The sequence below is a fragment of the Solanum lycopersicum genome, chromosome 7 (genome assembly GCF_036512215.1).
Source record: "Solanum lycopersicum chromosome 7, SLM_r2.1".
In the NCBI taxonomy this organism is placed as follows: domain Eukaryota; kingdom Viridiplantae; phylum Streptophyta; class Magnoliopsida; order Solanales; family Solanaceae; genus Solanum; species Solanum lycopersicum.
The window spans coordinates 22,214,293-22,226,294 of NC_090806.1; the positions used below are offsets into that span (position 1 = coordinate 22,214,293).

The 12,002-nt window shown below is 37.4% G+C and overlaps 1 protein-coding gene across 1 annotated transcript; it reads left to right on the top strand.

Annotated features, from left to right (window-relative positions):
- Positions 1 to 8,473: 8,473 nt before the first annotated feature.
- On the top strand, positions 8,474 to 9,853 carry LOC138337361 (uncharacterized). The gene is made up of 5 exons (XM_069287271.1): positions 8,474 to 8,726; positions 8,905 to 9,004; positions 9,123 to 9,219; positions 9,334 to 9,406; positions 9,519 to 9,853. Exons 1-5 carry the CDS (start codon positions 8,474 to 8,476, stop codon positions 9,851 to 9,853), a joined length of 858 nt encoding a protein of 285 aa, XP_069143372.1.
- The last annotated feature ends 2,149 nt before the right edge of the window (positions 9,854 to 12,002 follow it).

Consider the following 12,002-nt stretch of genomic DNA (forward strand, 5'->3'; position numbering starts at 1 on the left):
TGTCCACCAAGCTTGAAGTTGTTGCTGTAGTGAATGGCCATTTTGATCAACTCCTGCTGTACCTGCAAAGCTCCTTCATACTTTGACAGCAAATTGACCTAAAATGAAGATGTGATTGATGTTGTCCAAACCTGCATTACCAGCACAACAAAGTCGTTATGACGCATTTGCATTTAAATGCATGCCTTTGTTACTATGTACTGCACCCGTAACTTTCCATAGGTGTATGATGTATATCTTGTCTCACAAGGTTGAGGACACTAAAGAGGTATTCATGGATTACTTTTTGGTGGTAGATGATAGTTTTGATAACAGTTTGCTCAATCTTTGAATGGATTTTCAATGATTCGTGGAGGCTAATAAAAGTTGAATTGGGGGAAGCTCCACTACCACGGTTCAAAAAGGTGTAGTTCTTGGTCATAAGGTGTCACGAAATGGTAAGAGGTTGACAAGATAAAATTATGGTGATTGAAAAGATGCCTCAATCTATCTGTGTGAAGGGTGTTCACAGCTTTTTAAGAGATGCTGAGTTTTATAAGTGATTCTATCAAAGACTTCACGAAAATCACAGAGTACTTGTGCAAGATTATTGGGAAGAAGGTGAAATTTTCTTTTAATGAGGTATGTCTATGAGCCACTGAATGCCTGAAAATGAAGCTCATTTTTGCCATAGTGATCATTGGACCAGATTGGGTTGAACCATATGAGGTATTGTGTGATGTTATTGGTGCTACCTCAAGCGTTGTGGTGGGACGAAGAATAACAAGATGTTATATCCAACATACTAAGCTAGTAAGTTACTTAATGGAGCACAAAAAATTTACGGTCTCACAACTGAAACTACTGGAAGTTGTGTATGCTTACGAGAAATTTAGAGCCTACTTGATGAGTACTAGAGTTATAGTCTGCACGGATCATGCATCTCTGAGACATGCAAAAAAAAGATGTAAAGAAAACATTCATGCTTCAGGTTTTTGATTTTGAGGTTAAGGAATAACTCAATCTAGGTTGGAGGCCAAAAAGAAAGAGGAACTTGAGTTAGAATCAAATGAAATATTCTCGAGAAGGTATTAGCTGCAACTCTTGATCTTATTTCTTAGTTTGCATATTTTGGTAACTTCTTAGTTACTGATTTTATGTCATAGGGGCTGACATTTCAGCAAAGGAAGTGGTTCCTCCATGATGTGGGTATTTTTTTTGGATGAAGATGATTTGAGAGGGTATGGGCTGATTATATCATCAGGCGATGTATCTATGAAGATGAGATGTTGCACATTATAGAGGCTTGGTATTCCTCTAAAGTGGATGGCCATCATAGATGCACTTGGACAGCACACAAGGTCCTACAAAGTGAGTACTGCTTGCTGACTGTTCATTAGGATGCAATGGATATACTAAGAAGATATGATGTGTGCTAGAGGCAAGGAGACATCTCTCAACGCCACAAGCTACCCATGACACCTATTCTAGAGGTTGAGTTATTTTCTATGTGAGAGTTGATTTCATGACAATCTTCGAGCGACAATGGGTAAAAGTATGTATACATTACGGTGTACTATTAGTCCAAATGGGTTGAGGCAGTTGTTTTGCTTGAGAATTATGGAAAAAGTGTTGCTTGCTTTTGATATATTGCGAGTTCACAGTATTTATAATGCAATTATCTTGAGAGTTGGTGGGGGCCTCAATCAATTTTTGCATTGACTTTTATGTTCTTTCCTTGTTTTACAAGAAATAATTTCAGTCGCGGAGAATTGAAGACACACAGGATAAAAGTGCATAATAAGAGACCTATAGACCGTAGGTAGAGTTACCCCCCGTAGATGATGATCATACAACTGCAGGCCAGACATTGCTGAAGATCACAAAATCTTGACAAAGTATAGAACTATAATAGTGATCTATGGATCGTAGAGTGTTCTACAGACTATACTATAACTCTGTTGAAGTTATAAGAGAAGGGTTCCAATGTCTGATGCTGAAAAGTGTAAGTGTGGAGTAACGGAAGGGAGTTATGGACCATCGTTTGACTAATGGTCCTACAGTTGAACTGTAGATTCTAACAATGATTTTCAAGAGTGAAATTTTGACTATGTCCTAAGACACGGAAGGGATCTACAGAGCGTAGGTCAATCTGCTATATCAAAGATGCATTTGCAACAATTATTACCTTATTTTTCTTTCTTTTTAATTTAGGACTTGTTTTTCTATATATAAGTTATGTAAACTTCATTTTCGAGGAGTAGCCATTATTGTTCTTGTTTAATTAGTGCTTATGGACATTAACTTGAAAACTTTTGGCAACTGTCGATTTCTAAAGTACGTTTTTAGGATTTTTGTTTTGCAATCCAAGTTTAGATTATGTGATTATTATTAATCTAATGCAAGTTCATGATTCTTTCATCTAAAACTATGAATTGTGTTCTTGCAAATATGGGTAAGTTAATCCACAACTAGGATTTTGGGAACCATGAGGGATTAACAAAGAATGCATAGTAAGTAAGCAATCCATGAATTATGTTGCGACAATCAATGATAATTCTTTTGTTTCGAAGTCTTTTTAAAGGTTTCAAACATTAAAACTCTCCTTGTTGCTACTTTCCGAACAAAGGATATAGTTATTAAGAAAGAATTATCAACATAAATTTAGTGTGATACTGTATAGAAGGCGAATGTCGATAGGTGTGATGGTGTAAACTAAGCCAGAAATCGATGTGATGTCTAATATGATTTTAAGGTAATGGCTAGTAAATTGTAAACTCACAACCATACCAAGGTACAGGGTGAAATTCCTTAGATGTTGGACCAAGGATTTATGATACTTAACTTACAACTTTGTATTTATTACACTAGGAAAGGGTCGCTAATACTAGGATTACCGCGTTATGAGATTATGGGAAACACTTATGCCCTAGTTTGTTTCTCATCTTTATAAGAACTAATGTTTGAATATTGATCACTAATTAGTTACATTACATTTAAAACTCATTTCACAAATCCCCCATTTTATAACTTGTTTTCAGAAATACATTGGCTAAATGAATATAATTGTTAGTTAAGATTAAGTCTAAATCACTTTCCTACAAGGATCAACACCAAATTATAAGTTTGTTTATTTACTTTATAACGATTGGGTATGCTTCTTTAGGGAGGTGCAATTTTAGCTTACCAAATTTCTAAGCCTCTTCCAGGCAAAAAGCTTTTACATTATGCTTAACGACATTATTTAACTTTAGTCAATTATTTCCATATTTTACTTTTTCTGTTATTTTTGTCTCTCTCATATTCTAAATCTAGTGTATACAAAGTAAATAAAGTCAAAGAGAAAAAAATATTCCATATGATGTGGAGTTCAACCGAACATTGCATATAATGAATAATTAGGGATGGCAAGTTTAACCAATCGGAGGAGAATTAGGTAATGGTGTTGGGATGCGACCTATGAGGATGGTTGATGAAAATAATCAAGTTCTAGCTGAAAATCATCTGGGAGATGCATTGAGGGTACAAGATCCACAACCCAAAAAAACTCTAGGGTCAACTTCAAGATTATAATTCAGATAGTCCACTTGTCCAACCCCCTGTACCAGTAGGCCACACCTGGCTAGTTACTAGTAGCTTGATGCAATTGCTAACAATGAGATGCTTATTTGCAGGGTTTGCGTTTGATGAACCTCATGCGCACATATAAAATCTCATAGTGGTTTGCAAAAGTTGTATAGGTCGACCAGACTAGGATATGTATGTTATCAGGGGATTATTCCCTTTATTGTTTATCGGCGATGCAGCACTTTAGTTTGATGGACTCCCGTACAGCTGAATGTACATATGGGAGATATTGAAGGAAGCTTTCTTAGAAAAATTCTTTCTACTGTCCAAAAAGCTGAACAAGAAGAATTAGCTCAACAATTTTGTGTCACTACTTGGAGAGTTTATGAGTATTTCTTCGGATCGATTCATCAATTTCATTAGAAGTGTTCCGAATCACCACATTGATGATGAGTCACACAGTGAACATTTGTATTAACGGCATGATTGTAATTTAAAGGTAATGCTTGACACTATTGTGGGGTTCATATAGCTAATGCACCTTTGAGTATATTGAGGAGAATCTGCAGAAGATCTTCAGAAACAACTATAACACCCCATAGCCAAAACATACCAAAATTAATTTTTCTTAAAAATCAGCAGGTGCTACCAACGGTGCAATCGACGGAACGTAGACTGAACGGCGGTCCGTCCTGCACAACCGTCTATGGGATCTGAAACTCCCAAAAATTTCGGCCTTGAAAAATTGGTTAAGTCTTGGACAACGGACGGATTTATGGTTCGTAGTCCAAACAACGGTCCGTAGTCCGTGACCTTTAATCAAGACTACCTTCAACCACTCTCTGACAAGAGCTATAGATGACCAACATGGTTCGTAGGTGGACCTACGGTCCGTAGGTGGAAGATTTGCAGCTAGTTAAGGGGAACTGAAATAGGGTAAACTTTAAATGATCTTAACTCTTAGCACAAAATGATTAGATCTTCAATGACCTTCCAAAAGATAGATAATTGAATTATCTTTCAATAGCCACCGACATTACTAAAATCAGACCTCCGAGCAATAATTTATTCCCAATTTTGTAAAGGTCTATCGAACAGTCCCTCACGGTGGACCCAACGACAGGGCGTCGCACGTACGATGGACCATCAGTCCTGGCCGTCGTGAGGCCCGAAATCAACCTTCCCAGAGGTATTTTTGACCTTTCCCACACCGTTTAAACTCTAAGTTATGTAGTTTTTACCCTAAATCATCAGATTTTTGTCAGTTTAAGCCTAGAAAAATAATTAAAACATATCCAAGTCAACTCATTAAATTAAAACTTATAAAAATAGAAGCAAGAGAGGAGAAAAAAAGCTCAAGAACCCTAGTCCGAGAACGCCACAACATACAGCAGTTCCAACCCTGAAACGTAAGTATTTTTTCGTGGATTTCATCACCAGGTACGTGGGATTTCATTAGTGGGTTCCTTTAGCCCATTGGGTCCTTAGTTTAAGTTGGTTCTTCAGTCTCTTATCATGATTAATTATTGGGTTTCTAAAACTTTGATATAACTTCATGAATTTATTAAATATATGTTCCAAATCAGATTATCGCATGAATTTCAGAACCCTAGCTTTGTATTTCTTTAGTTCATAAATAATACATGCTAGGTCATATATTTTAGACACATCAAAAATACATGCCTAGTTGTAATTGCATATTTACAAGATTAATTGTTGCATTCTAAGTTGGCACGTTCAGTTTCGAGCTATCTTGTATTTATAGAAATTCAGATATAATAAGTTAATTTTTAGAATTCATTGGGAGTAGCATAATACCGAGTTGGACTAGGTTTTAGCGTACCCAATAGTCCCAGAACTACTAGCCTAATAGGTTGTCAGTCCCCTCTGTGGGCAATCAGTTTAGTGATCACGCCAGCATTCCTTTATACCTCTGGCATGGTATATTGTGTCCTGTCGATAGGGCGTATACATCGGACTCCGCATTTAGCTCATGTGGTTTTATTATCGGTTATTAGTATCTCCTGCAGTTCAGTCGGACTCTCTGCATTGATAATTTATCGGTATATTCAGTATTGAGTTTCACTATGTTATAAATTGCTCATTGCATCCTGTTAGCTCAGAAATCAGCACATAACGTCAAGATTATATACTTGTTTTTGTTCTTGTTCAGTTATGTTTTATTTCACCAATACTGTATCCTACATGCCTAGTAACTTTCAAGTACTGACGCATACATGAGCTACATCATATCGTGATGTAGGTTCATATTCTCATCATCCAGATCACGAAAACATCAATTTCCTGATCTCGAGTTCAGCAGATTTAGTGGTGAGTCCTCATTCTTCGAGGACAACAGTCATGAGTTTCATTTTAGTCTAGTTTAGAGGATATTTTAAGACATAGTTAGATTCAGGTTAGTATTGAGTTAATATTTCTTTTGTATTAAACTCATTGTTTTCAAATATCTTAGTTATAGAATATGGGTATTCCCCATAATTTCATTTTAAGTATGATTTAGCTTCCGCAACACTTTATTATCTTTAGTATGCTCATGATCATACCAGCAGGGTTAGCTTGGGATCACTTGTGGTCCTAGGTTCCGTGTCCGCCTCTTAGGGGTAGCGCAGGGCATGACAAAACCTTGTATCAGAGCACTAGGTTCAAGAGTCCTAAGATGTCTTAAAAAGACGCACTACGTAGATTCTTTTTCTAGGGTGTGAAATGCACCACATCTAATCTTAGGGAGGCTATAAAGTGTTTTATGAAAAACATCACTTTCTTGTTACTCTTATCGTGTTTAAGGTATGATCTTAATCCAATCAATCTTGTCATTCTACATTTCAGATCATGCCTTCTCATAGAGCTTAAGCATGGAATTCTAATGCACGCAATGCTAACGCAGTTCCTCTAATACCAGATATGGAAGTTCAAATGCAGAGTTTCATAAAGGCAATTCAGCTTTTTTTTGTCTCTGATTATGAACAACCAGAACAATCAGTAGGTTTGAGTTCCTACTAATAGAAATCATCAATTAGTGGCAACTAGAGTTTGTTATTTTGTTAGGATTAATCCGCCTAAGTTTTCAGGATCACAACTTGGTAAGGACCCACGTAAATTCATTGACGAGGTCGAGAAAATATTTGGTGTGATGTCAATAACTGGTAGTTATAGGTGAGATTGGCATCCTACCAACTCAAGGATGTGACTCACATATGGTTCACTCATACAATAGTTATGAATTTGTCTTTTGTAACTCATTATAGAAGTCCAATGTAGTGTTAGTCCATAAACTCTCTTAGAGCCTTTCTCAGTCTCTACTCTAGTTGGTGACCCAGTTATAGCTAGAAGGGTATACAAAAATAGCCCTGTCATAGTCTCTCAGAAAGTCATCTTAGTAGATCTAGTAGAGTTAGAAATGGTAGACTTCAATGTCATTCTAGGCATGGATTGGTTACACTCATGTTATGTCTTAGTCGATTGTAGAACTAGGATTGTTCGTTTTCAGTTTTCAGACGAACCAATATTAGAATTGAAGGGTAGTAGCGTAGAGACTATGGGTCGATTTATTTCTTACCTTAAGGCCAAAAATATAATATGTAAGGGTTATCTCTATCATCTAGTTCGGGCTATGGATTCTAGACTTGAAACCCCATCTCTTGAGTTAGTTCCAGTAGTCTGTGAATTTCCAGAAGTATTTCCAAATGCTCTTCCAAAAATTTCTCCCGAAAGGGAAATCAACTTTGGAATTGATCTCCTTCCATATACCCAGCCTATTTATATTCCTTCTTATAGAATGGCGCCAGCAAAGATTAAGGAATTGAAAGAGTAGTTGAAAGATCTTCTAGATAAGGGTTTCATCACACCAAGTATTTCACCAAACGGTGCACCAATCTTGTTCGTAAAGAAAAAAGATGGTTAACTCAGAATGTGCATTGACTATAGACAATTGAACAAGGTCACAATCATGAATAAATATCCCATCCCCAGGATTGATAACTTGTTTTACCAACTTAATGGTGCTAGTCATTTCTCAAAGATAGACCTCAGATCGGGTTATCATCATCTCAGAGTTAGAGACAATGTCATTCCAAAAAAATAGTCTTCAAAACTCTGTATGGTCATTATGAATTTGTAGTTATGTCATTTGGACTAACCAATGCTCCTGCATATTTCATGTATTTGATGAACAAACTGTTCAAACAGCACTTAGACTTGTTCGTTATCGTCCTCATTGATAATATCCTCATTTACTCTAGGAGTGAGGAAGAACATGCAAGTCATTTGAGAGTGGTTTTGTAGACTCTAAAAGATCACCAGTTATTTGCTAAGTTTAGAAAATGTGAGTTTTTGTTGCAATATGTTGCTTTCCTTGGTCAAATTGTATCTAGCGAAGGGATCTGCGTAGATTCACAAAAAATAGAAGTAGTGAAACAATGACCCAGAACTTCCTATGCTACAGATATCAGAATTTTCTTAGGTCTAGCAGGTTATTATAGAAGGTTCGTGGAAGGATTTTTCATCCATAGCCTCACTATTGACTAGGTTGACTCAGAGGATTGTCAAGTTCGAACGGTAAGATGATTGTGAGAAAAGCTTCGCAGAATTGAAAACTATATTGACTATAGCTCCTGTCTTGACTCTACCAGAGGGTTCACATGGTTATGTGATCTATTGTGATGCATCTTGAGTTGGCCTTGGTTGTGTGCTGATGCAAAGAGATAAGGTTATATCTTATGTCTCTAGAAATCTTACTCATGACATCGAGCTTGCAGCACTGGTCTTTGAACTCAATATATGGAGACACTACTTTTATGGTGTTCATGTAGATGTGTTCATCGATCATAAGAGCCTTAAGTATGTGTTCACCATGAAAGAGTTGAATCTTCGCAAAGGGAAATAGCTTGAGTTCCTTAAAGATTATGATATGAGTGTGTATTATCATCCTGGAAAGGCAAATGTAGTGGCTGATGCTCTTAGTAGATTATATATGGGTAGTGTAGCCCATGTCGACGAAAAAAATGATTTAGTGAAGGATGTTCACAGGCTTGCTCGCTTGGGAGTTTTCCTTATGAGCATATCATACAGCGGTGTAACAGTTCAGCATGGGGCAGAATCGTCTTCGGTAGTGGAGGTTAAGGAAAAGCAAGAGAGTGATCCGATCTTGCTTGAACTAAAAGGTTTAGTCAACAATTAGAAAGTGGAGGTTTTCTCCCAAGTGGAGATGTTGTACATCGCTACCAAGGTAGATTGTGTGTTTCTGATGTGAGAGAGTTGAGGCAGCATATTCTTGCAGACACTCATAACTCCAGGTATTCTATTAATCCAAGTGTCACTAAGATTTACCATGATCTGCAGGAAGTCTATTTGTGGAATGGCATGAAGAGGGATATAACGAACATTGTGAGCAAGTGCCCCAATTGCCAGCAAGTCAAGGTAGAACATCAGAAACCAAGAGGTATGACTCAAGAGATCGATATTCCTACTTGGAAGTGGGATGTGATAAATATGGATTTGATCACAGGGTTACCCCGTACTCGCAGATAGCATGACTCAATTTGGGTGATATTTGATAGGATGACTAAGTCTTTTTGGTTTTTGGCGGTCAAGACTACATATTCAGTAGAGGACTATGCCAATCTTTACCTTACTGAAAGTGTGAGGTTTCATGGGGTTTATTTGTCTTTCATCTCAGATAGAGGTCCTCAGTTTACCCCTCATTTATAGAAGTCATTTCGAAAAGGTCTTGGTACTCAAGTTAACCATAGTACAACATTTCACCCACAGACGAATGGGCAGGCAAAGCGTACTATTCAGAACTTAGAAGATACGTTGAGGACTTGTGTAATCGATTTAAAAGGTAGTTGGGATGATTACCTTCCTCTTATTGAGTTTGCCTACAATAATAACTACCATTCCAGCATTCAGATTGCCCCTTAGATGTAGATCTCTTGTTAGTTGGTTTGAAATAGGTGAAGCAGCTTTGATAGGGCCAGATTCAGTTCTTTATGATATGGAGAAAGTGCAACTCCTTAGATATAGACTTAAGACAGCCCAAAGTAGACATAAATCTTATGCAGATGTAAGGAGAAGGGAACTAGAGTTCAAAGTTGATGATTGGATTTTTCTGAAAGTGTCACCTATGACAGGGGTTATGAGATTTGGAAAGAAAGGGAAGTTCAGTCCTAGATATGTAGGCCCTTACAAGATCTTGAAAAGGATTGGAAAGGTGGCATATGAATTAGAGTTGCCAGCAAAATTAGAAGCAGTGCATTCGATCTTCGACATCTCACTCTTGAAGAAGTGAGTGGGTGACCCAGCCTCTATAGTGCCATTAGAGAGTGTGGCGGTGAAAGATAGTCTTTCTAATGAGGATGTACCAGTTGAGATTCTTGAACGTCAGGTATGAAAGTTGAGAAACAAAGAAATCGCTTCAGTCAAGGTTTTGTGGAGGAGTCAGTCCGTAGAGGGAGCTACTTGGAAAGCAGAATCAGCCATGAAAGCCAAGTATCCTTACATTTTTCCTTCCGATTCCACTCTATGTTGAGGTAATAGTTCCTCTTCAGTTTTACAGTCATTCATGCGTAAATTCAGTTTAAGAATCATGTTCTCTTAGTTTGTACTTTCATTTTTAGCGTAATTGCATGTACTCAGAACTCAATTCAGTCAAAACTCAGTTCTCGGTGTTTAGTAGTGGGGTTTTCATCTCTCTCCCTCTATTTCAACTAGTTTAGTCTTCATTCAAGGACGAATGTTCCTATGGGGGAGATAATATAACACCCCGTAGCCAAAACAGACCAAAAAATAGTTTTTCAGAAAAATTTGCAGGTGCTACCAATGGTGTCATAGACAGACCGTAGCGTGAACCACGGTTCGTCCTGCACAACCGTCGATGGGATCAGAAACTTCCGAAAATTTCAGCCTACAAAAATTGGTTAAGTCTTGGACAACCGACGGACTTACGATTCGTAGTCTGTGATCATCTATGAAGACTCCCTTCAAACACTCTCTGACAAGAGCTATAGATTACCAACATGGTTCGTAGGTGGACTTACGGTCCGTAGGTTGAAAATTTGCAGCCAGTTAAGGAGAAATGCAGTTGGGTCAACATAAAATGATCATAACTCTTATCACATGATGAATTAGGTATCCCAGGACATAATCACAGATATATAATTTAATTAGCTTTCCATATCCACCGACCTTGCTAAAATCAGACCATCGAGTAAATAGTTAAGCCCATTTTAGTAAAGACCTGATGAACAGGCCCTCATGACGGACCCAACGACGGGGCGTCGGGCGCACGACGGACCGTCAGTCCTGGCCGTTGTGAAACCCGACAGCAACTTTCCCAGAGGCGGTTTTGACCTTTCCCACTCCATTTAAGCCCTATGTTACGTCGTTTTGACCCTAAATCATCATATTTTACTCATTTAAAGCCTAGAAATATAATTAAAACATATCCAATTCAAATCATTAAAGAAAAACATAGAAAATTAGAAGCAAGAGAGGAGAAAAGAAGCTCAACAACCCTACTTCAAGAACGCCACAAGCTCCAGCAGTTCAAGCCCCGAAACTTAAGTATTTTTCCATGGATTTCATCACAATGTATGTGGGATTCACTAGTGGGTTCCTTTCACCCATTGGGTCCATAGTTTCAGTCATTTCTTGATTCTCTTATAATGATTAAACCTAGGGTTTATAGAAATTTTATATAACTTCTTCAATTTATTAAATATATGTTCCAAATTAGATTATCATGTTATTACTCAGATTATCGTATGAATTTCAGAACCCTAGCTTTGTATTTCTTTAGTTCTTGAATTACCCATGCTAGGTCATATATTTTAGACACTTCAGATATACATGCCTCAGTTATAAATGCATAATTATCAGATTAATTGTTGCATTCTCAGTTTGCATGTTCAGTTTCAATCTATCCAGTATTTACATAAATTCAGATATAATCAGTTAATTTTAAGAAATCATTGGGAGTAGCATATTACCGAGTTGGACTAGGGTTTAGTGTACCCAGTAGTCTCAAAACTACTATCCTAGTACGTTATAAGTCCCCTCTTTGAGCAATCAGTTCAGTGATCACGCCAGCATGACTTTATACCTCTGGCAGGGTATATTGGGTCCTCTCGATGGGGTGTATACATCGGACTCCACATTTAGCTCATGTGGTTTTATTATCGGTTATTAGTAGCTCCCACAAATCAGTTAGACTCTCTGCATTGACCATTTATCAATATATTCAGTATTAAGTTTCAGCATCATATAAATTTGTCATTCATCCAATTAGCTAAGAAATCAGCACAACACGTTCATATTATTATAGTTGTTTTTGTGCTTGTTCAGTTATGTTTTATTTCAGCTTTACTCTATCCTACATGCTCAGTACCTTTCAAGTACTGACGCATACGTACGCTACATCTTCTCGTCATGTAGGTTCA

Bases quoted from the DNA above. Each gene is read 5' to 3' on its own strand.
- LOC138337361 (XM_069287271.1), top strand. From the start codon at position 8,474: ATGAGTGTGTATTATCATCCTGGAAAGGCAAATGTAGTGGCTGATGCT. The intron at 8,727-8,904 runs GTTTAGTCAACA...CATGATCTGCAG, and splicing joins GATCTTGCTTGAACTAAAAG to GAAGTCTATTTGTGGAATGG. The intron at 9,407-9,518 runs GTAGTTGGGATG...GGTTTGAAATAG, and splicing joins TTGTGTAATCGATTTAAAAG to GTGAAGCAGCTTTGATAGGG.